This window comes from Lepisma saccharinum, chromosome 1 (assembly GCF_977018435.1).
Source record: "Lepisma saccharinum chromosome 1, izLepSacc3.1, whole genome shotgun sequence".
In the NCBI taxonomy this organism is placed as follows: Eukaryota; Metazoa; Arthropoda; class Insecta; order Zygentoma; family Lepismatidae; genus Lepisma; species Lepisma saccharinum.
The window spans coordinates 64,569,392-64,596,091 of record NC_139229.1 but is presented as its reverse complement, the minus strand read 5'-3'; the positions used below and the strand labels follow the sequence as shown (position 1 = coordinate 64,596,091).

At 37.0% G+C, this 26,700-nt stretch overlaps 1 protein-coding gene across 1 annotated transcript in view; it reads left to right on the top strand.

Annotated features, from left to right (window-relative positions):
* The window catches only part of LOC145995940 (ubiquitin-protein ligase E3C), a 42,086-nt gene extending 15,386 nt beyond the window's left edge, over positions 1 to 26,700 (top strand). The window contains exons 6-18 of the mRNA XM_083132034.1: positions 4,209 to 4,432; positions 5,449 to 5,627; positions 6,233 to 6,390; positions 8,293 to 8,540; positions 9,916 to 10,121; positions 11,673 to 11,862; positions 14,287 to 14,520; positions 16,891 to 17,135; positions 19,282 to 19,494; positions 20,728 to 20,856; positions 23,183 to 23,309; positions 24,890 to 25,020; positions 26,327 to 26,700. Coding sequence (XP_082988160.1) covers positions 4,209 to 4,432; positions 5,449 to 5,627; positions 6,233 to 6,390; positions 8,293 to 8,540; positions 9,916 to 10,121; positions 11,673 to 11,862; positions 14,287 to 14,520; positions 16,891 to 17,135; positions 19,282 to 19,494; positions 20,728 to 20,856; positions 23,183 to 23,309; positions 24,890 to 25,020; positions 26,327 to 26,494 — 2,452 coding nt within the window. The 3' untranslated portion in view covers positions 26,495 to 26,700. The remainder of the gene's footprint in view (positions 1 to 4,208; positions 4,433 to 5,448; positions 5,628 to 6,232; positions 6,391 to 8,292; positions 8,541 to 9,915; positions 10,122 to 11,672; positions 11,863 to 14,286; positions 14,521 to 16,890; positions 17,136 to 19,281; positions 19,495 to 20,727; positions 20,857 to 23,182; positions 23,310 to 24,889; positions 25,021 to 26,326) is intronic.

Below are 26,700 nucleotides of genomic sequence, written 5' to 3'. Positions count from 1 at the left end.
GCAAGACCGACTACGCTTGTCAACGGGGGAAGCGAAGTGGAACCTGGACTACATCTTCCATCGCCGCGACCGTTCGAAGCCCAAACTTCAAACCGGGAAGATATATGGTCTGAACCAGCACCAACGAGAAGAGCTCTGTTCCCGCCGGAATATAAGAAACATTTCAAGAAGTTCTCCGGGGCCGACAGGATTTTGCCGTCTGCCTTCATCGAGGAATTCGAAGCAACAGCGCGGGAGTTAGGACTTGCGGATGGGGAGCGATTACTCGTGCTGAAAGGCCTAATGCAAGATCGGGCAAAGAACTGGCTGGATCGGAATGAAAGACACTTTCATTCATACTCGGCGTTTAGGGAAGCGTTCCTGACACACTTTCAGCGCCCTATGCAAGTAGAAAGGATGCTCATCCAGCTGAGGAACGAGAGGTACGACAGGAACGGGGGACTTACTTTTTCACAATATTTCTGGCGTAAGTTCAATGAGTTCCAGGCTCTCCAGCCACAGATGACCACATCGGAGATAATTGCGGCCCTAATTTATCATTACCCGCAAGAGATAAGACGGCATCTCAACGGGGCGTGCGTTTTCGATGCAGAAGCCATGTCGCTCACGCTCGAGAACCTAAACCAGTGCGAAGAGGAACGCGAGAGGACAAAGAGTGACAGATGGAACAAAAGGAGGCGACCGGAGGATGAAGGAAACCGGGGGAACAAGCACCCACGCGTCCATTTCGTCCAGAGGAGGTACGATGGGCAGCAACGCGCTCCAGGAGCCGGAGTTCGCCAGTTTCGAGATGATCCGCCTTCGCCACGACAGAGACGCCACTATCGGGGACAGAGACGTCGAGGTGGTCAGACTCGCAGTTCGCCGGGCCACTATAACCACAGCAACGACAGCAACTTTTCCAACGGGCGAGTGAACAATGGTTATTATCAACGTCACCCCGACAGTAGACCGGAGAGCCCGCGTTCTGACAACGGGCACACAAGGCGCAGCCCGCCGAGGGTTCAAAGGAGCCCGACGCGAAACGCGAACGGGCCGAATCCCAGCAACACGTCTCCACAGCCGGGGCCGTCAGGTCGTCAGCGCCGAAGGGAGGAATGGGATGGCGAGACATGGTTAAGCGACATCGCGCCATTTTAGAAGTATAAAATAACATTGCGGGCGTTACCCCCACACCCCCTATACGCCTTCATGGCGTGGTGCTAAGCACAGGGGAATACTTTACCTTTTACCTTTTACCATACCCAGAGTGCATAATATGTATATTTATTATGAAAATTGGAGGTATCATTTATATCATGTGTTTTGTGTTATCGAACTGGTTTACTTTTCTTGTACAGGGTGTTAAAAAATTTGTAGTCAAAATTTCATGCCCCTGATTAGTAAAAAATTTTATTCGCCTACAGAATTTTTTGATCGGAAGGAGGGCGAGATGTCACGGTATCTAGTGACATGTGAAACGCAGTTCGATATAAATTAATTTTTGTCTATTGATTCATTTTATGCACAAACATGAAATTGTGAGGTTTGACTTATTTTGTGGATAAACTTGTATCCGAGCCAGACGTCGGAAGCTGGGGACGGGTTTTTCTTGAGTGACAGCCGCCGCTTAGAACATGACATATTTGCACCAACACGGAGATAAGGAAAGATTATTTTCGCCGCTACCGGGCTCGAGTCGCAGCAGGCGTTCGAACCCATGTTCACGGATGACCAGGAAGACCAGCTGGAGCTCAAGCCTGCAAGGATCCAGGACGCGTCGCTGACCGCGTTTCAAGACAATGGAGAGAGGTCATTTCCACCCCTCTGAAACAGAAGCCAAGCCACTTGAGCGTCATTTTCAACGGAAGAATTCGAATCTCTTATATATAGGCAGTACTATGATTCCAGAAACAGTTTTTACCCGGATTTCATAGAGAGAGCATCTCCGCGCTACACTCTCGCGTGATCATTGTTTTGTGTCCGTGAACTTTGTTTCCTTACGTACTGTGAGCGAATCGCAGATAGAGGGTTACCAGTGTGCGCCTTATTTTGGTGAAGATTACGCGGTGATTTGTTTTTGCCAAGCGTGGACTACATAAGGATGGAGGGCTAAAGAAGATAGAGAAGGGAGGCCGTCGCTTCCCTGACACCTGCAACGACGCCGAAGCCAGTCAGACGACGCCGAAACCAAACACTGCCCAAAGCCCGAAGGACGCTTTCAGATCGACGTCCCAACCAAAGCCCGAAGGACGACTCCAGAACGACGCCGATCGAAGACAGAGGGAGAGATTGAAGGACGACTCCAGAACGACGCTTCCAGACGACGCCGAATCGAAGCCCGTCACCAGAGAGATTCCGAACCGACGCGTGACCACGTACACCCGACGCTAGTGACAAGAGGAACGCCCGAAGTTCTGAGGAGGTGCAAGTACACCATATCGTCGCAATTATTCTTCGTCGCGATCGACCTCGGAGGACAATTTCGCCACAAAGAAACCGTGTGCAAGTCCCGCGTCCAGGAGAGATGAACGACCACGCCATGTAGCAGAGTCTGGTACAGTATACTTCAGAGGGTCTCATGTACATGTAAACGTGCGCCGTTAGTATCAACACCGTACAGTTAACGCCGACGTCTCACTTATTTGCAAAGTTACTCAGGAAAACCCAAACCTAACTTCCGCGTCTAAAAATTGTTTTGGTATTGTTATAAAAAAGGGTAATTTCATGTTCAGATGTTCTAATTTAATTGTCTGCATTCAGGGTTAGAAGCTCCATTTCATTTCTTTAATATTTAGTATAAATTGTCAAAGTGTGCTCCATTTCTTGTGTAACCGACCGCCCCGTCGCGCCATTTAATTTGTCAATAGTTGACTGATGAGTCCTTTTTAATTGTGGAAAGCGTAGTTGTTTTTATTGCAAGGTCGTGTGCGTGAAATAGTATTATTTGTTGCATAGTGGTTTTTAAGGTAATTTTTGCTCGCGCCGACGATTGATTTGTGGATTCCGGCAGCTGGAGCCAATTAAGTTTTTGCATCACTATGTAATTGTGTAGTTGTTCTCATTGGACGAGAGAGGCTTGTGTGTAATACCCCCGTCCGAGAAACTTGTATAAAGTCGTGCTTACGACTGGGTGCAAACGTTCAGTCGAACGAAAGATTTAACCACGCCGACCCAATTGTCTTAGTTAATCGCTTTCCGAGGGCTGGCACTTAAGTTAATTTAAAAGAGCACAGGAGCTGGCAGACGAATGCCCTAAATTCACATAAAGGTTTAAAAATTAAAAGGAATGATATGTCAATGAGATCCATGATTTGTATCCATACTTCACATGTAAAAATACCTCATGTGTGTGAAAGAGAGATAGCGTGAATGTTGTGAGAGTGAGGAGGCTTTGTAAACAGTTGTTGATTGCAATATTTTTTGTTGTTACAATATATATTCACTCTTTTACCGTTCGTCAGTGTTGTTATTTGACGTTTTTCAGGTACCGGATATTATGCTATTAGTGTGTTATGAATGTTCGAATCTACATATCAAAGGTAAACAAAACAGTGTAACATTTCAAGGTATTAATCTCCGCCTCGCAATAGTATGACAATAAACGACCGTCTCAGTACCGAACTTGATAACTGGACCGTGAGTCACGACCGGTTTCCCGTACACATAACGACGTTGGCCCCGTGCAGGGGTATGATTGACACGTCATTTCGGGGACCGTGAGTGCACTCGTTACAGGTTCTCTTTGTAGATGTAGATGCAAATGTACATTTGCATCTCTTGAGAATATATATGTATATACATAAATATGCAATAGAAATGTACATATCAAATTTATTTGTCATGCTGAAAATAACATCCCATTTCTGTTGAATAATCTTATGCATTTAAATCCGTTAAATATCAGCATCGGTATCAGGTCCAAAAATTATCAGTGAATACATTGGCATCGGTAAATTTTCAGCTTCATCGCATCCCTAGTATCTGTTATTTATATCAGAGTAGATAGTATGTGAAAAATTAAGCATTTTTTGTTTTCTACTCTTCCCATAAAAAAAACAATGGATGCAACCTGTATCCAACCACCATACTTACTCACTCATACATTTAATGTACAAGAAACTTCTTACAACATATATTTTATTTGTGACTATGCAATATGAAATGTAATTTTGCAACTAAATTCATTTAAGAGAATTATAAACAATGACTGCATGATTTGTTTGCAGCTCTGTTGTCCTACGAGGACTGTGCGAGCACATCTTGGCACCGCAATTTACAGAACCAGTCTACATGTTTGTGATTCCAGCATTGGGAAATTTGCCACATTTTCCTTTTCTTCATCTGTTAGATGCATTACGCACCTCTGGAGAAAAACATACATCTGAATTGTCAGTTCCATCAACCACGTGGCTGTTATTTTCTGTTCTGTGTCTGGCAAAGAAACATTTTGGTATGTATTATGACAGCATTGTGCAACATAGACTTATTTTTGCCTGGTGTTACAAAGGATATATTAAGTAAGTGGAAGTGGTGTGAAATACAATAAGTTAATACTTACTGTACTTGTATGAAAGTGGACATTTGTTAATTGCCCCTTCCTATTCTTTTTTCTCATTATTACTGCTTTCCCCCCCCTCATTCTGTATTTTATTTTTCCTTAGTGTAGGTAATTAATTGCATGAGAAATCAGGTTTTCCTCTTGCAAGAAGTGCTTCATTTTCCTACTGAGATACAATAGAATTAATGGTAGCGACCAAACTTTTTAGCATACAATAAAATTAATGGTGCCTACTAAATGTTTTGCCATGTTAATTTCATCCTACATTTTAATTTTAACTGAAGGGCTCAGGTGTAAAACGTGGTAAGTGACATTTTGTTCATTTCTGTGTTCATTAAGAAAAAGTGTTATTAGAAGCTATACTGTAGATAAATTGTTTTGTGTTGTATTTACAAATTTCACAAGGCTTCACTGAGTCCAAAGCAAATTGTATGACATGGCAATTTCTTTCGAAAATTGAAGGATGGCTCTTTTTACTTGGTAACTCAAAAATGACCAAAATGTCACCATGTTTGACACCTGAGCCCTTCAAATGTTTTCACTGGGATTGAGTGTATAGTGGTCTTTTGTAATGTCATTTCTAGTACATTTCAACAATTAATAGTGACAGTATTGATTCATTGGTAGTGCTTCAGCAATAGTTACAGCTAATTTCATTTTTCCAATATTTCTATATGTAAGTAGTCTGTAATAAATTCATAATGTTTGTAAAATAAAGTTCCAAGAATGCAGTGTCTTAGAGAGTTATAAACACAACATAAGTATAGCAACATAACATAATTAGGTAATAAATGAATCACTAAATTTCTTCATGAAAAATTTGCCATTTTATATTTGATGAACAATATTTATGCGTTCATAATTATTAGTTTATTATGTACGTCTTACATTGTCCATTTGTATTTTAGGTTTCACCAGAGAGTGCGAAAGTCCTGGAGTTCTAAATTACTTACAGATATTGGCTATTTTAACTGTAAATATAAGTAAAATTGGAAGTCACATTTATAACCAAGAAAATGGAAATTCTGATTCTGACAGTGAACCAGAAAATGAAGACTGGAATTTTGCTGCAAGAGAAGAAATGCAGGTAATGAATTTTTCAAGGATTACATTATAGATTCATTTTCTATGATTTTGAGTTCCTAATGTATTGTGTAGCCTGCCTCGTGGCAGATTGGTTTGCACTGCTCACTGTGATACCAGTTGTCCTAGTTTCGAATCCCAGCCTGGGCATATGTGTTATTTGTGAGTGCCACTTCATTAATTTCATCACATCAGTACTCATCCTCATTGTGACATTTAGCCAAAAATGACTGAGATTTTTATGTAATCATCAAATATTTTAAAGCGAAAATCTTTGTAAATTGATGCACATAATTAGAATGGAATACTTACATGCTAATATTAATGTATATTTTGAACAACTTTTAATTGTAATTTTCAAGTATTGATATTGGTTGGAATCTGTAAGAAATTGACATGGGTATCAGATTAAAGTGGTATCAACACGGCCTTAGTTGAAATGTTGAAAAATGTAGATGTAATATCTAAATATACTTAAATCCTTCTATTCCACAATATCATACAAGCAAATTTAACACAAATAAAGGAAACATTTGTATTTCAGATATGCAATTGTGTATGCAGTAAAATATTTTCCAGCCTTATTTTACTCATTTTCTCTTGTTCTAGGTACTAGACGAGTGCATTGAAATGCTTAACGATGCAACAAGAGTACAAAATTTACTGTTGGCTGTGGATCAGTCTACTGATCCATATGTCTTACAGGCATTGTGCCAAGTCTGTCATAACTTGCTTGTATCCCAAAAATTTGCAATTCACAAGTATAGGTAAGTAATCATGTTTATTTTTATTTTTGAAATTTATAAGAGTGACTGAAAGTGATGTAAATCATAGTTAAAGAAATTTCTTCCAAGGCTCTCTATACTCAAGGGAGCTTTTGAGAAATAAATATTCTAATGTAAAAATATTTCAGCTGTTTCAAAATTATCCTTTGGATGCTTTTCATAATTTTCTGTTTGCTGAATAGTTGCTTGCGAATGCTTGAATATATGTTCAATGTATGTATTTTTTAATTTTTCATCAACCTCCACACACACATATACAGGGTGTCCTACTTATCAGGAATTATGCTGAAGTTATTGACACCATTGACACATTTTATTCTGCATGACTTTTCCTCACGTGCAGTAACTAGTAACACAAATCCTGTGGCATCTATACATTCATAAATATTCTGATATATCTTGAACATGGTTATTTTGCTTTTATTTCTACCTAGGAAGTAAGAATGTTACTTTGTTTGTATGTTCCTGGTTACAACAAATAGGAGATTAGACTACAGTACTGTTACCAAATGATGGTAATTAACAGCAGCTGTTGACCAAAATACCATATTAACCCCATGCATCTAGTGAGACTTAAATTATTAAATAAAATTAGAATAACCCGTGGTGCAACAGCTCATAGGGCCAGGGCCTACTTACTAACTAACGACCTCAAACCCACCTGTCGAGGTGGGAGACCATCCAACCAGTTACAGGGTGACATGTGGTCAACATGACGAACCTCCAGTCATTGTAGGTATCCGTGATTGGGTTACGCAACTCATTTGTAGTTCCCCAATTTCCTTATAATGGTGGGTGGCCAGCCACCAGTCCGATACACAGGCCGAAATCTCAGGAGAAAAGTTCTTACACTTGCCCCAGGAGACTCAAACTTGCATGCATCCCGTAGCCGGAACCCAAAGCATCATGCTGTAGACTGCACGGCCATGGTTTGAGACACAAGTTTTACTTATGTGTAGTTTAAAAGGTTCCTTTCTAAATGTGGCATTTCAAATCTGTTGCCAGGTTCTTCTTCAGGGTTATCCAATAAGGTCACAATCATGAGACTGGTTTGACAAGACAACTGTTGACCATGAGGCAGTCTTCAGTGAATTGATTTTTGTCCTTGTAACCATTCATATGATTGTTTTGGTCTTTTGAATGTGATCTTATTTAATAAGAAGAACCCGGTAACGAATTCGAAATGCCTGTTTCAGAAAGGAACCTTTTAAAGCACATGTAAGTAAATCTTGTATTTTTATTAAAAATTTGCAAGCTGTGTTTATGTGAACCTTTAAGAAATTAGTGAAACTTTTGGAATTATTTATTTACAGAGAACAAATTTGTTATGTGGAAAAATTCATTCGTGAATCATCATTTGCTAAAATTTGTGACCATTTTTAATGTAAAATGTACTTTTGCACTTAAAATGAACAAATTAATAAATAACAATTTGTTGAACTTAACAATTCATTAGCCGAACTCCATGGCAGATTGGTTAGTACAAGGTGCTATGATGCCAGTGGTCCTGGACTGGGTTTTCTTGGTGAGTGTCTCTTCATCGATTTAATCATACCTTCCATTACCCATCCTCATCTTCACGATTAGCCAAAACTGCAGAAAAGTGAAGTAAAATAAACCAAATCAATCAATTACCAAATTCATTAGTGCAATTTTTCATTTACATAAGTTATTTACGTGATTTGTAATACATACAAGAAAGTTTTACCAACAGTTTAATGTAAATTGCTATGCCATTTAATTTTAAGATTTAAATAATGTTACTTTTAACATGATTTTCTACTAAAATTCAAATTGAAATCCTGGAATTAATTTTATCTTGACCGTAGAATAGCCACCCTATTTAAATTCAACTTGATAAAGTGTCTTTCTTTCCACCCCCAGGTTGCTGTATATGTTAGCTTTCAAGCCATCTTTTCTTCGTCACTTGTGGACAACCATTCTCTCAATATCACAGACATCATTATTTGGAAGCTCAACTCCTCTACTGCAAGTAATCTCTCGAGGAATACAGATGACACCAGAGGAGAGTGACCGGATTGTGCCATTACTTGCCGTATTTTGTTCACTCTTCAGCTTACTTATTGTTACACTCCACGATGCTGAATTTTATGGAGATGAAAATTTACCAGGTAAGTTTTCACATTTTAATTATGTTGGAAAATATGTGTTTCTCTAATATTTTTATCAATTTTTAAATATTTGAGACTGATAAATGTAATGTGAGATATGCCAACCCCTTCTCTCGGCCACATCATTATAGCTAACGAAACTGTGGTGACTTGACTTGAACGATGATCTGGACAGTAACCTATGTGATTTCCTGTCATGTTTTCTCCTTACTTCTACTATAGCTTATTTATTACCCATAACTGTTACTATAGTTCTCAGATGATGGTGATATTTGTATTTTATTATTGATAAAGTATTTTTTCCCATCTTATGTTTATTAAAAGTAGAGCTGTTTTAATCCACATGACGTGTTGAGCAATTTGGTTTTTAATCCTTGGTTTGTCATGTTGATGTAAATAGCCTAGTTGCTATTAATATCAGTAAAAAAATGTAGAAGATTCATGTGTCAACTTTATGGGATTGAATTCTACTGCAGGATGAATATTTGCTTTCCATAGAAATCCTAGTAGGAGGAAAAGGGGCATTGAAATAAGTATGTCATCCTAGTTTAATGTGGCACGATGTACTATTATGTGAGAGCTCGGGAGTAAAACTTGATAACCCACACTCCATTCAAATTTAAGATAACATTGACTGCACAGTCTCCTGTTGCTTACACATTAGTGAATAAGATCTATTCACTAGCCAGCAATTGGCAAAAACACCCAGGAACGTCTGGGTAATACAATGCAATGGACGAGCTTGCACTTTTGTTTTTCTCGGTCTCATACTATTGTGGGTTATCAAGTTTGACTCGTGAACAGCTCTTATATGTAATGGTACTTTATGTCATTTGTTGTTAATGTAAAAATGATTTAAGACCAGAAGTCCCATGTGTCATCCATAGTCCAAATTTTTTAACCCACCTGGGAGAGTCATTCAAGTATTAAACTTTTCTTTTCAGTAGCTCTTTTTAACCTTTCAATTGGTTACTTCCTTTCCATGGACTGCAGATAAGATAAGTGTTGAAACTTTAGTCTAACTCAAATTGAGTTAGAACTTTAGTGTAACTCATGTTTAATTGTCATTATGCATGAATGACCTCTTCCTACATTTTGTTTATATCTCCAGAGTAAATTGTGACATTCGCAGTGAATTATTAACTTATAAAATATAAGAGTATAAATTTAGCCATGAAACGGTATTTCAAGAAATAGCTTTCTTGCTCTTGTAGTCGGAAAATCTCATTAAAATGGCTAAATTATGAAGATGACTAGGTGTATCATTGTGTGGGCATGGTTCTAGTTAAATATACTTCCAACTTATGATACTACAATTTAAAGCATTAATCACTGTGAATGGATGCAATCAAAATGGTGTCTTTAATTTCTGCAGGGGGAACCCTACAAACCATGCCATTCCAATTATCAGAGCTAATACCTCTAAGTCTTACACTGAAAGAAGTATGCCTAGGCCTTGTCGAATTAGCTTTTCCTGATTCACGACCAAGCGTAAGGGACGATTACCACACTGCTGTGCATGGGAGAGGGAAGCCATCTCCTAGTACTGAGGACACACAGATGTGGTCTCATTTGTTTAAGGTAAGATCCTCCTGCTGCTTATTTTTCAAGATGCTTTGACTGCTTTTTATGAGAATATGTGACAGGATTTTAATGCTGATTGCATTTCTGTTCACGTTTCTTGTAGTTTATGGTTCTTAAAAGCACATGGACACAACTTTTGATGTAATGTTTCAGAAGAACACGAGCTTCCCTCATCAAACATTTATTCTTAGTTTGATTAATCAACTAAAAATAAATGTCTGATAGAAATAACATGGGTACTCTCAAAGTGTTACATCAAAAATTGTGTTATGTGCTTGTAACATCCATAAACTACACGAGAAATAATTCTGCAATGCAACCAATACATGCATACAAGACAAAATATATTTCTGTTCACAGTATCAACAAAGCAACTAGTTCTTTAGTGCTATATTGCTTCCTCTTTTTATTTATGGAAGGACTGTAAGATATGACAAAAATGTTGTATTTAAACTGAAGTTCACTGTTTGTTTCTTATATATATATCCAGAAGTAAGTTTGAATTGGCTGTAAAAAACAAACAAAAACTAATTGTCAAACTGTTTGATTGCTGCTGGATTCTACATACCTTGAATTACCTGCTATTCAAAGTAGTTTCCTTCAACTGAGGGGCACCAGGTTTTGCATTTCCTCATCTTAGAATGGTACTATTTGTGATAATTTGTGTGAGGTTGTCCTGTCATCTACATCACTTGGAACTAAATCTCTGTTCTTGGCCAAATCTCATGATGAGTGATGATCTTGCATTTTGGCTGCAGGTTGTGGCAGGGGATTCTCTTGAACATGATCGCACAATGCATCAGCGTGAGTTGTTTTCTCACAGTGGATCTGTGACTTGCCAAAGGATAATTGAATGCGTCACACATACACGCAATCACGAAAGATATTCAGAACTTTCCTATCCAAACTTCATTATAACCTATTAATAAGTAACAAAGTATGGATTGATACTCTTAAATTTTTTCCCAATATTGGCAAAGTACCAATATAATGTTAGCAATGCTGGTAACCAATATGAAATTGCCAATCTTTCATGAAAATCTTAGTCGTGTGTATCATGAGGACTACATACAGGGTACGTAAATTACATCTTTATGTGGACCTTCCTAAGGGCATAGTGGTAATGTTGTCACCATATAATCAAGGGGTTCTGGTTCAATATCCAATTTAGGCACATAGTGGTTTAGATTCCACATTGAACTGGAGTTCCAGTTCCGATTAGCCTTTCTGTGCATAAAGTAGTCTTAAAAACAAACTCAAGCAAACAATATGTCTTGATGCACCTAAAAACAATAACATGACAGAATTTTAGTCTGAATTACAGGCTATTTATAGAATTACCATTGGTAAAATTGTCGACAAGTAATGACGTTGGTATGTCTATATCTGCTGATACCAACAAAACACCACTTAATCTCTCACATTCCTTCAAAGAATGTACCCAATTTTCAGTAGTATCTGTAGGTAATAAAAGTTAGAGAAGGTTATTCCATACACATGTGTTGAAATTTGCATTATATGTATTTTTTAAAATTTATTTATTAATAGGTTACGGTTGGTTTAGTAAGGCAGTTACATTCAAGAGACATAAGACGTCCCTTCTGCCCAGAAGATCATTGGATTTCAAAGCAAGTTATAATTCCACTAGACAAACCGTCAGATTTCAACCTTCGAAGAAACAGACTGCGAACGTACAGACCATTCCAAGGATTGCGAGCTTTTACACGGGAGGAATTAGGTAAATGTCCATTTCTACTTTGTATATGCTGCAGGACCAGAGGTATTGACTATTGCTGGGGTGGTTGTGAATATCTTACTGATACCAATTTTGTTTTCAACCAATACTCTTAATGATATCGATTTTTTGGCTTTGAACTGATACTCTTACTGATACCAAGTGTTTTTGCTTTGAACTGATTGATACTCTTACTGATACAATTTTTTTTTGCTTTGAACTGATTAATACTCTTACGGATACCAAATTTTTTGCTTTCAAACTGATTGATACTCTTACTGATAACCGTTTTTTTTTTGCATTGAACTGATTGATACTCTTACTGATACTGAATTATTTTTTTGCTTTGAACCAATACTCTTACTGATACCAATTTTTTGCTTTGAACTAATTGATACTCTTACTGATACTGATGTTTTGCTTTGAACCAATAGATACTCTTACTGATACCAATTTTTTGCTTTGAACCGATGTTTTGCTATGAACCGATCGATACACTTACTGATACCGATTTTTTGCTTCAAACCGATACTCTTACTGATACTGAAGCTGGGAATGTAAAGGTGATTAAACTCCAACTGATGCATCGATAACAACACCACTGGTATTCGGTATTGGCTCAACTAGTTATTTTACTTCTTTGCATGAACATGTTTTTAAGTTGTATTTGTATAAGGCTGTAACATTTTCTACAAACAAAATGTCACACCCATTGACAACTTAATTTTAAAGAAATGAATTGTTTATAATAATTTAGTTGTATAATTGGGTATTCTCAAGTATTGTATGAGGGTGGATCAAATGAAAATGAAAGAGGGGCCACAGAATGAAATCAACAAGGTTTATTTGTAACATAATCTCCAAAGTTACACAAGCACTTATCCCACTGTTTCACCAAGCGGTGAATACCCTGCTCGTAGAACTCCTTTGGCTGAGAATGGAAACAGATGCGAACATTGTTAATGACTTCATTGTTCAAGTGGAAGCGCCGACCCTGCAGTGCCTTTTTCAACAGACCAAAGATATGGAAGTTGCATGGCGATAGTAGATCAGGGCTATATGGTGGGTGTTCCAACACTGTTCATCCAAACGTCGCCAACGTGTTTTTTGTAACAGCTGATGTATGGGGCCACATGTTGTCATGCAGCAAAACCACTCCAGAGGACAACAAGCTGGGCAGTTTGGCGTTGTTTGCTGCTCGAACTATAGTGCTGCCCGACCGCCTACGCATATCACGTGCTCATGTGAGACTATCTAGGGTGAGTCCATTGTGTAGTAGGGGTTTCTGTCCTTACCTCCCGCTCTACCTCTACACAGGGCTGTCGCCACACACACATACATAAATATAACCCAATACATCCACTGTTCCATTTTCATTTGATCCACCCTAATATATCTGAATGAACAGTGAAAGGGAATTAGTAAGTACAGTAAGGTGCCATTTGTAGTGTATTTTTACTTGTTTTGTGTAATTTTAAAATGTACTGAATTTTCTGTAAGGGGCAAGGCCTGCCAAGTTACTTTTTCATGAATCCTTGGATACACAGTCTGTTTTCCTGGTATTTGCACAGCATGTTTTCAGCAGCAAATTTGAAATTCTGTACTATTTTAAATAAAGTTTGATATTGCAAAAACCGTGAATGGTAGAGTTACAGATCATACCTAATTTTATGTAGAAAGTTCAATGAAAAATGTAGGCTTGCCCAGGACTCAAATCCAGGTTTCTGGCATACCATGCCATTGAGTCAGCCTGGCTTCGTCTGATTTTTCACTGTCACTGTTTTACCAGTGTGGAATTGTTTCTGCTAGTGCTACCACAATAGGATACCACCTGGTTGATGCAAAGATACAAACAGTAGATACTTACGAAAGCAAATTCCAGCTTTAACAATAACCATAAAGCTCAGAATGGAATAAAAAAGGTAAAGTAAAAAAAGGTAAAGTGTTCCCCTGTGCATAGCACCACGCCATGAAGGTGTATAGGGGGTGTGGGGGTAACGCCCCACACTTTCTTGATCCGGTCGTGAGTGGGGGTGATGTGATCAGCATGACGCCCCTAACCGCCTTTACCCCCCAGGGTTTCCCCCAGGTACCCATGTTATTCGACGCTGGGTGGGCGCCGGGGCCGCTTTCACCGTTAGAAAAGTTCCCGGATTTGAACCGGCCGGGGATCGAACCCGGGACCTTGAGCATGGTAGTCAGACGCGTTACCGACTGAGCCACCGCGGCCAAATGGAATGAATTAAAGAAAGAATATTACATGTTCATTCAATTGAGAACTTACACAAGTAAGTTGAATTCAGGAATAAAATTTGTGTGTGTTTATGCACTGATTGTACACTTATTCAACTATGGTAAGAAGTGTTGGTCCAAACTTTCCAATCTTCATTGATCCTGAATTACTAAAAGTTATTTTCTTCTTTACAGAGGAAGGCCCACCTTTATCAACAAAGGAAGTTAGAACCATGACCATTTTGCGTGAGCTTCCATTTCTTGTAGGTTTTCAAGAAAGAGTGCTTGTGTTTCAAAATTTAGTGATGAAAGATAAAATGGAGCATCAGGGTGAACGTAGTCACTTTTTACAAGGACCTTTTATACAAGTTGTTATTCGTCGAAACTACTTATATGAAGATGCATACGAAAAACTGTCACCAGAAAATGGTAACCTACTATTTTTTTTATTGTTCTTTATTTCAAGATTTATATTCTTTTGGAAAGCATAATTCTTGAAGTAAGTAATTTTAGCCCTAGGCAGTGATTCACTAGTCGGGAGAGATATTAAGTAGTGAAGAAGTTAAGCAAAGATGATACTGAAACCGATCATGATGTTTTTGTTTTTTTTTAATAAGAGAGTGGTAATTCTCACCAAAATAATTATGAAGAATTCCAATCCCAGTGCACGTATTACGTTCTGTCATACCAAGAGGATCAAATCTAGGGTGTTCAGAAAAGCACTTAAGTCACAAACTGTGATTCTCTTTTGCTTTCATTTAAGTCACACCGAATGAATTGAAGAAAATATTCAAAGTATAATTTTATATTGAACATGTGTAATGATTCTAAATAATGATTAGCCAAACATACATATATATATATCAAAGAAGGTAAAAGGAAACACTCACCGGACAGTAGAAAAATTCAAAATTTTCGCTAATTTCATAGCATCATCGGTGTAGATACGAGGGTTGCTCCGAAAGTAATGCCTCCAATTTTTTTTTGGACACACCATAGCAGATACAATTAAATAAAGCACAGTTTCAGCTGCAAGACATTATTTTTCTGTGTAATCACCACCTTTCTCTACACATTTTTGCCAGTGATGAACAAGCCTGTATACCACGCTTGTAAAAATCACTACCAACTGATTAAGTCCACTGTTTCGCAGCTATGATGACGGCATCATCTGTTGGGAAATGTTGCCTAAGCAATACATCTTTCATTGGCCTGAAAAGATGGAAATCTGACTATATGAGGACTGTATGGTGGATGTGGAAGGACAGTCCTCATATCGGTTCAACGGGTCCCGACAAACGTCAACACGGAACTCTTTCTGGTCCTGTGTAAGCATTCGTGGCACCCACCATGCACAAAATTTGCGATATTCCAGTTTCCTTAACAAGGTTTCCAATGCATTGAAGCCAATATTCAGCTCTATGCACAGTTCCCTGGTCATTATTCGGCCATTCGAAAGGATAAGCTCATCAAGACGCATGTCATTTTCTGGTGTAACAGCTATGCATGGCCGTCCAGAACGTGATATGTTTTTCACTCCACTTTCCCCACTGCTGAAACGTACCACCCACCGCCTCATTGTGCTAATGTCCACTGTCTGGTCTTTATAAAACTGCAGCAAGCATCGATAGATTTCAATTGGTGCAACTTTTTTCCACGTGAAGGAATTGAATCACACATCGTTGCTTCAAATGGACATCCAAGTCAGACCTCACATTTTTGGGATGCCTCTCTGCCGCCATCTGTCGCACAGCAACGAAATAGCAGGTATATTTTCAGGATGATTCAGCCTCCACTACTGTATCACCAACAACCACCTACACTGTCACATGCAATGAAAAAAAATTTGGAGGTATTACTTTCGGAGCAACCCTTGTAGCTATCTGCTGTAAAATTGCATATTTTTTTAACTTAAATCTTTTTTTCCCGAACAGCCTAGAAATTATCTCATTATGGAGAAAGTGTAATTTCAATAGAAGAGGACACTTTTACATTTTCTCATACTTTAATTATTTTTTTTTGTTGTTGTTACAGTAATTCAATTCTTTTTTTCTTTACAGTAATACCATTTTTTTTTAGGTTTTGTTTTGTTGTGTAGTCTTTAAAATTCTAGATTCAAGATAGCTGTGTAAAGACTATTTCAATCATTTGTTCATTGTTTTGTTTCAAAATTGAACCAAAACCAATAAACAAATTTGTGGCTCGTGAAAGCTTACTTTGTAAATTTTGAATATTTGATTTTTTTTTGAGTCACATGGAACAAGATTTACAGTATTTCAATATGTAGGTACTTGGAAAGGCTGTTTCTCAGTTAGGCTAGGTGTGAGTTATATCATCACAAGGCATTTTAATCTAAGCTATTTCAAGAGAACCTAATAATCGTTTCAAGATTTTCAAAAAATATATATTTTAATACATTATTTCATTTTCTTAGTATTGACATCACTCTGTGTGATAATTTTTGTGCTCTACCTCAGTTTTTGGGCTTTGCTTGTGGGAGTATCACAGTTAACACTTCCATTGAACTTCACTCAACACACACACACGCGCCTGTTCATACTAATATACCACATGAAATGTAACATCTGATAGGAGATAAACACTTGATTTTTAAAATTTGATGTCACTGTACAGGATATTTAGACTTGGCAAAATCTGCCAACCACATAGAATTTTCTGTATCCTGCAAAATATCCAAACTCCAAAAAGTATGTTTTGTTAGGGCGATTAAATTTTAACTGAAACTTTCTATTTTAGAAAAACAAACAAATGTTAATTTAACCATTTGATGTGTTTCAGAGCCTGAACTTCGACTTAAGATGCGTGTACAGCTAGTAAATGTTGTTGGCATGGATGAAGCTGGTGTGGATGGTGGAGGAATATTCCGAGAATTTTTATCAGAATTGCTCAAAACTTCTTTCGATCCTAATAGAGGTTTCTTTAGATTAACCAAGGATAATATGCTATACCCAAGTCCAAATGTTCATCTTTTAGTAGAAGACTTCCCAAAGCATTACTACTTCATTGGACGAATGTTGGGGAAGGTAAGTTGGAATTTTTTTTTTGTTTGTTTGCTGTGAAAATTTTTACATTATATTGTATGGATGGGACAAATTAATCTGTACCTTTATTGGTATGTAGTCAGTAAGTTGTCTGACTGCCACGTGGGAGTCCTGGGTTTGTTTCCCAGGGTGTGTGATCTAAGGTCAGTATTTTTCTGGCCTTGTCCCTACATGAAGCGGTCTGGGGTTCACCCAGCCTCAAATGCATTGGTACCAGGGTGTAAAGATGGCCAGAGCATGGTGCTGACCCATCACTTCTAAAGAAAAATGAGATGTGTGCCGCCCCTTCCGGGGCATATTTCATTTTTGACGAAATGTGAAATAACACATTGTAATATTAATTTTTCATGTTTCTGAAAGGTGTGAGGTGCATTTTCCTACCCTGTTTTGTCACGAAATGATGCGAAATGAACTGCAAAATGCGAAATAGACTGTTAAACACAAAATTTACCATTTATATACCGACGCGACACTTTCTGAAGTCTGAAGTATCCTGTGAGTTATGCAATTCACGGAAAATTGATTAATTCTGCTGTAAATATTTAAGAAGCAAAAATGGACCCCTTTATACAGGAATATACTTAATATTCTGGTAATGATTTAATGTGCTATTAGAATGGTTGTGTTTATTTTATGTAATAGTGCAGTTTTAAAATCAAATTTAGTATTACATTCACATTTTTAAAACCAAAATGTCATTTTATATGTCGCTTTTTCACCGCTATAACAGCTTTTGAACCCGAAATTGACTCTGTTTTTTACCGAAATTCTGCTTTTTATTTACCAAAAATATGTGCCTCTAATCATGGCATATTGGGAAGTAGAACTGGTTTCTGACATCCAATATGCCTATAAATAAATCAAAACTTAACCTCACCGATGGCATAGTGTGTAGTGCCACCATCTTGTAACCAAGAGATCATGGGCCAATAACTGTGGTTGAGTGGTTAGCACTGCATGCTTCGATGCCAGGGGTCCCAGGTTCGAATCTTGGCCTGGGTGTTCCCTTGAATTTTTGGAAAGTTCACATTGAAAACTGGGAATTATACTTGAATTTAACATGGCCCTAGTGGCCACGGTGGATACACATTTCAGTAGAAGTAGTTTCTAACATGCAAAGAAATTTATGTGATTTCATTCCTTCCTTTCCTGCTGTATTTGAGATGCTAGTGACATATTGGTAATGGAGATTGCCAGTCAAGACCTTTTTTCTATATGCATATACATAAATATATATAATATAAGTATGCCAAGGGATGAGACCTAAGTAATTAACAATTGTGCATTGTTCAGCACTTTTTCCCCCCCATGAAGTTGGCCTAATTATTTGGTACTTATGTAAACAGTTTGTTGGAAAGCTGTTTCCTTACTATGTTTTCCTTCAGTATGGCACAGGTAATTAATTATATCTGTTTTTAAGGAAAGTTTGATAATTCTCTGATGTGATGAACTAAAAAGCATGGCCTAACAGAAATTTGAGGGACCAGGGCCTAACAAATAGCTTGTCATTGGTTAGGTGTGTGGTTAGTGATTCAAGTATCATAGCCACTGTCATTTGATTTTCTAGACTGCAGTTGCATCTTCTTGCCATTAGGCCCCATGATGACAATCAACACCCAAATTTTGTGGTTCCCACCTTGAAATGACCCTGAAATGACCATTTGGCTACATGAGAGCTCATGTGATGTAATATAGATCACGTGAATTTTTGTAACAGGTAACTATAATGACTGCTTAATAATAATCAGGGGATTGTGAGAAATCTGCCCAGTGTCTTGAGTTTGAGGTTGAATTTTGAAGTACATTTTATGCTAATTGTGACCGGACCTATACTTCAAACTGGAATCCAAACCACTATGTGCCTTCACTGGGTATCATACCTGGGTTATTTACAAAGCATTTCCACACTCAAATAACTACAGATTTAAAAGAGTGCATACTCCAAGATTAGGACACACACACACACACATTATCTCTATCATATTTCAGGAATATTGCAATTTTCATATGCATTACACACATTGTGTTGTATGGGCATGAGTTGTTATGTTAATCTTAATATAATTATTAAGGCTTGATGTTTATTATAATTAATTGCTTTCTACGACCAATATATTTGATGTTACAGGCTATGTATGAAAACTTGCTGGTGGAACTACCATTTGCAGAATTCTTCTTGTCAAAGATAGTTGGAAGACATTCCGATGTAGATGTACACCACCTAGCATCTTTGGATCCAGTCATGTATCGTAATTTGCTATATTTGAAAAGTTATGATGGCGATGTTTCTGACCTTGGGCTAGACTTCACAGTAGTAAATGACGAACTTGGTGAAACAAGGGTAAGCATAACATTAGGCATTACAGAATTAAAATCTATATATTAAATCAAAGTGAGAAATTATTTTGAAATGAAATTGAGTGTAGGGGCAAATTCTTGTGCAGTTTTGCAAATTGGCGATATTTTCAGAAGGTTTCAGAAGGTTTGTCATGGTTTATTTGCATTTTTTTCTTCTCGCTTGGTGGCTCAGTCGGTAACGCATCTGACTACCATGCTAAAGGTCCCGAGTTCGATCCCCGGCCTGTTCAAATCTCGGAACTTTTCTAACGTTGGAAGCGGCCCCGGTGTCCACCCAGTGTCGAATGACATGGGTACCTGGGGAAACCCTGTGGGGTAAAGGCAGTCAGGGGCTTGATGCTGATCACATCACCCCAACTCACGACCGGATGAAGAAAGTGCGGGGCGTTACCCCCACACCACCTATACGCCTTCATGGCATGGGACTCATTATTTCTAAAATTGTTATATATAATCGCAGGATGCACATGCAGATTAGATTTTGTAAATGCTTACCTATTTTTAACAAAAAATTCAACAGTACAATTGAAGTAAATAGAAGAAGAAAAATGCATTTTTAATGGATGTTATGAATGCAATTTTGATTACACTTTATGGAGTGCGGTTACAATTACGTTATAAATGTGGTCATCTCCAATTAGACTTCCTGGTTGTCCTAATTCTATTTGAATTAAAATACTTAATGATATTCCAACCAACAGGTATTGTAAAAAATGATGTAGCTTAGTGCTCAGAGTTAGCATTCAATTAAAAAATGCATTTGAATACAAAAGAAAAAGCTATTGTATAGTGGACCACAGGCAAAATGGCCTGCACAGAACCACGTGTCCTATGCATTATGGAGGAGAAGGGGCACAGTGGAGTATGCTTCTTTATGTCCGGAGTTGAATGGATGGAGGGAAAGATGGCCCTGTATTTTTTTTAGATGTTTCTCAGATGTCTTGTACGATTGGGTACAGACGTTAAAAGCCGAAAATATTAATTTGCATATCATATTCAAACTCTCTGCACTGTAACTAATTTTTTCCATAGTTTTTGTTTACCATGGTGTCTCTTTCTTTTCTTGCTTCTGAGTGTACATAGAAGCAACCTACATTACTTTTCTGGTAAGCATTGTTTTTTGAAACTTTTTTAAAAAATACAGAATTTGCATGTACTTTGTTGTAATTACAGCAATCAATGCCAGTAATAAGTTCTGTGAAATTTCATTTTTTAGGTAGAAGAACTAAAACCTGGTGGTTCGAACATAAGTGTAACAGAGAGCAACAGGATAGAGTACATACACTTAATTGCAGATTACAAGCTGAATAGACAAATAAGAGCGCAGTGTAATGCATTTAAGCAGGTAAAGTAATGAACTTGATGCAGTGTCATATTGCAGTATTTCTAAATTAATTATGTTTACTTGTATTGGTATTTGAGGTGATATTTGTTTTTGATATATAGTTCATTTTCTTTTGTGATTTGATTAATGTGAGTATGCTTAGTATGGTTCAAATGCAGTGGTCGGAAGTGGCATGCTACATTTTGAAAATATGTACATCTGAGCTTCGTGTTTTTAGAAAATTGAAGCGTAGCTGTACCGGTAGCGAAGCTACATTTCTTCTAAGCATTTTGAGGTAAATTTTGAATGTGGCAACAGCATCAAAAAGAATTCAACAATAACGCTTACTTTTGTAGGAGGTTCATAAAGACAAAGTCTATTATTGTACATGGAAATATGGATAATCTAGATTATAAAAATCGTAGATTATAGATAACGGTGTAATTTATTTCATTAGTATCTGAATCATTCTAATTTCCAGAATACTAACTGATATATATGAATACATTCTGGCTAGCAGCTACGTTTTTTGAGCTACATCATTATTTTGAGGAGAATTGTGCCTCCTTTGTGCCACCCCTGGGACGAATCCTGTGGACATCCCTAGTGTAAGAGGCAGCAAAATGTTATTAATTACTGGGTAAAAGACAACTTGCAGTGCAAAAGGGAGCGATACATTTTCCACTAGAATGACGGCAATAGTGCCAACAATCAATGGCTCAGTATGTTAACAGCATTGACATTTGTCAGGATATAGGATCTCATCAGCAAGAAATTATTGTTACAAGAACGATAGACATACACTTTCTGGAATTACAATTATTTTTGTCATAATATTTGTTCACAAATTTTCAAATTACAATGTGTTTAGAACACTCTGATTTACATATCAGTTTCCTCAAAATATTTCTGTTTCTGTTACTTTCGCTAATCATGACAATGAAGATGAATGTTTTATTTAGTAATTCTCTTATCTAGAGTCGCTTTCTGCCACTTTTGACTAATTGTGAGAATGAGGAAGAAATATGAATGACGATGAGCAGCATGGGGAATGGAGGAGCAGGAAGATCCCTTCCTCCAGGCATCTTTCCTAGTTTTATTTTGAGTCCACTTTATGCACAGATAAGCTAATCGAGACTGGTTCAGAACCACTATGTGACTCAACTCAATATTTATTCTCAAGGAAATTATGTTGATATATAAATGTAATAATTCTACCAAATTTTATTTCTGTATGGTTGTAATCATTAATTTGGGTAACACTCTAATTGCAATACTCATACATACATCAAATTTGAATTAATATGCTGCTTACATAGGTACGTTATTCTCAAACACTATAGTAAAAATAAGTAACTGAAAAAACACTGCTATCTATTTTCCAGCAATTACAGCTACCATACTAGGGGTTTCTGTTGAATATCCATACGGTGGTTTATAAATTTTTTATGCAGAAGCAGCGCGAAAAGTAGAGAGTAGCGAACAGTTGTAGCATAGCAAGCTACTTTTTGGTAAATGTAGCTGTAGGTGTAATTTGGTGATTGACACTTAAAACTAGGGCTCAGTCTTTCAAATAGTACCAATACTGATACTGGGACTTCACAATTGTAACAATTCACACTAGATCAGAATATTTATAAATTTTATTATATGCATTTTACCCATGCCAGTCTGCCAGAGTTTTGTTTTCAAATTTTCATAATTTCACATGAGATAATTATTTAATAACAAAATAAGAAAATCCATTCCTTTCCACAACGTTGTGAAAATAATGAAAATTATGTATTTTGCATAATTTCCAGGATATTTAGACTCCATGAAAGTATCATGTGCCATCAGTGCCACTCATTCGTAGCTCCCCAATATACATGCTGAAATCTCAGGAAAAATTGTTACACTTCCCCAATGAGATTTGATCCTGCAAGCATCCAGTAGCCAGACCCAAAGCTTGCACCTTACACAACACAGCCATTTATTAACATTTATAAATATTCTGAATACATTTGAATTCACAGTGTTTAAGTATTGGTATCATCATAGATGGCAATCAATAAAAGTGTTAGCTTCAGCATCAGCTTGAATTAATAACATTATTCAGAAAAAAGGGTTTGCCCTTGTTCCATGGAACGTAGGCATGAACTAACAATGAAAAAACAACTGATTCTCAAAGTGTACACAGTACTGTAAAGCTTACATAAATAAATTCATTACAGAAAATAATACATGATATTTGCACGAGTTTTAATACATTTTTACTGTTAAAATTTAAACTTTTAAAAATAATATGCAATATACAGTATTACTAAAAAAATTGTAGCCATTTTTGTTTTATACTTTTTTCTTTCAGGGCCTTGCTAATGTCATACCAATGGAATGGCTTCAAATGTTCAATAACAAGGAAATACAAGTTCTTATCTCTGGTGCTGAAATACCTGTTGATGTTGAAGATTTGAAACAACATACGAATTATACAGGTAACAGCATATTTACTTAATGTTTATTCTTCAAAGTATGTGCTAATAAATGCGAAACAAATATAATTTAAAATTTTGGAGGAATCAGGTTTTGTTATTAAGTGTTGAAGTGATTTGTGTGAAGCATGGTTAATGTCCGGCTGCAAATTAAAGTTCTGTTTGAATGTGTTGAAGATAGAGCTGAATCTGCAATGCATTGGCTTGAATTTGATCACCTCTAGTGCACTCAGCAAAATGTTATGCCAATGTTAAACTGATACTTTATATGCTTATCTTTGCATGTAAGAGTACTCTGTGTGCTTTTTATACATGGACTGCTCTACTTCTTTTATAAACGGTGTCTGTTATGTACTGTTATTCTTATGTTTTTCTACAAATTAGAAACTTACCATTCAGTAGATTTCCTTTCTAAGTGGACCATGGTCAATTCCAGCTCACTCCTTGACATCACCCCGGATTCGATCATACAATGTGTTGGGCTGTTTGTGATTGAAAATAATAGTAATAATTAGAGACCGGATTTTAAAGGGGGAAATTATTGCCATAAAAAGGGGAAAAAAGAACTATAGTTTTGTTTTTGCACTCCACTAAAATATTATTTTAAATGAAAATGCAATATGTACCATTCATTTATAAAAAGGTATACATTAAATTTCATATTAATGTGTCTCTTTTTATATATGAATGGTAGCTATATACGAGCACATTGTGCTTTCATTTCAAATAATATTTTTAGTGGAGTGCAAAAATAAACTATAGTCCTTTTTAATTTCCTTTTTTTGAAGGTAAAGTACAGTGAATAATCTTACCATCCATTTCGATGAAATCTTCCTTGCAACATCTTACTGCATTCTATAGCTTGCTGCCACTTGTATCTGGCTTTGCCATTTCACTGACATTCAATCTCATCACTGTCACACAGTTAAGTTAAAACTATTCTAAAAACCTTCACAATAAAAGTCTAAATGTAGCAGATATAGTCTGGTTTGAAGTTCCTACAGTATCCGAACAAAACATAATAATGCTATGAGATTTACACTGCATTGAAGAACATCCAATCATTTCGGAAGCATGCATATGCAATTCTACTGTCAATCCCAAATAAGCTGGGTCGGTAAGTCACATGATGTGCTAGTGAAGCAACATTTCCACAATGTTGAAGGGGTGGATGGAGACCAGGATCGCCAGATCTCGCACTTTTACTTCTTGGGCTGCATCAAGCAAAATGTGTACCATGTTCATGGCAATGATATTGAGTACTTGAAAGCGAAAATCAGAGAAACTGATATGCTTCGTCGTGTGTGGGAAGAAGTAGAGTGTAGGGCAACTAACGGAAGGCACATTGATTTGCATTAAGCATGTAAAATGTAAAATAACTTTAAGAGTTTGTCTTTCATTTTGCATGTATTTCAAATGTTTACGTTTCATGTTTCATGGAATTAATAGTTTTGAAACCCCACCTAACTTTACAGACACAGTGTATTTTACACACATTGTGTACGTGTATCAGTCATTGAAAGTACAATGTTTACACTAATAGCATCAATTTGAGAATTAGTTTCTATTTCTATTTCATTCAGGTGGATATGCTCCAGAACATCCAACTATTAGAGCATTCTGGAAAGTAGTAGAGAACTTTACTGATTTACAGAAACGACAACTACTGAAGTTTGTAACAAGTTGTTCAAGACCACCACTTTTAGGATTCAAGGTAATTAGAAATAAGTACAGTTCTTTTAAGTACAGTATTCTTAAAATGACCATGGTCTTCAATGTATGTATGTATTGCAGATATTTAAATCTTAACATGTGTTTTCTATTGGAACTATACCGTATCAAGTTATCAGAGTTTAATTTAAAATTATTTATAATTTCATGTAAGATAATCAGTTCACCACAAAAATGCATTTCTCTCGACAATGCTATTACAAAATAGAAATGAAAATTATGCATTTTGCATAATTTACAGGCTATTTAAGCTCCGCAAAGATGGACATTTTTGTGGATTCTGTGAAACACATGGATACCACAAAAGCATGTGCATGTATCAGGGATTAAATTTCAACCAGTACCACTGGTATTGGCCGATATGCATATGCGTGCAGACATTTGGGCCTCCCCGATGGACCAGTGGTAGCGTTGTTGCCTTGTAATCAAGGTGTCCCGGGTTCGATACCCGGTGGAGGCACAAGTGGTTCGGATCCCACTTTAAACTGTAGGTCCAGTCCCGATTAGCCTTACTGTGCATAAAGTGGACTTAAAACAACAAATCAACAACAGCATGCAGACATGAAAATGTCCACTGCTTTTTGGAGTTCACCGGTTCTTGAAAAGAAATACACGTATAAAAAATTCATTAATTTAAAATAAAGTCCAGGAAAGAATACAATTGCAAAAAAGAAATCAAATATCAGTTCTTTATGTGTAGTTGCCTATATTTTGATAGGAAGATTTTATTGCTCAGAATTATGAACCCTAATATTAACCTTGGATTTGGAAGTTAGTAGGAAACACTTCGCCAGGGTTTGAATGTGGAACTGGGTGGACAATATTTTTGGCATTGAATGCTACAGTACAAGTATGTGATGTATTATATTTATAGTGATGGCTTGTGTAAATTCGAAGTTATTACTTCAATTTCTGTAATGTTGTTGTTATGTCAATTTCTTTCACCTATCCCTTGCCCCACTCCCAATTTTTGTATCTTGAGGTGCACTTCACTAGAAAGTCTGTATATGCATGTTTCATCAAAATGTACAGTCTGCCCTAGGAGTCTGTAGAGTGATGCCGTGCATAACAGTAGAGAAGGGGAGAAAGTGAGTGTGTAGAGCAAAGCAGTGCATGCTGCTGCAGCTACATTGCCTCTTCATTCAATCCCTTTGTTCCCCTCATGTGTTCATTGGTCGAGCCCTCTTGAGTCACTACTTGCACAGACTCCTGGTCTTCTTTCACTTGCTCCATAGACTCTTGGGACAGTGTATAGGACTCTTTTAACCCCTTGAATCCATGAATTTCAGGAATTGGATCCACCTTTTTGTGTGCAGCATGCTGGACCAAGTGACAGATTGCCAACAGCCAGTACCTGCATGAATTTGTTGAAGCTTCCAGAATTTCCAGACGAAGTCACATTACGAAACAAACTGCTGTATGGGATCCAGGCTGGAGCTGGGTTTGAGCTCAGTTAGGACTTCCATGCAGAGAACACAATGTGATACATGTACATACTTTGTATGTATATAGTTGGTGGCTGTGCCCTATGGATTTTGTTATTGTGTGTGATTTATACATAGAGAATTATGTGTATTCTACGTGTACAGTGTTGATGTATTATTTATTTCTTACAGTAAATTTTGTGACTTCAACTGAATGAACAGAAAATAAATTATATGTT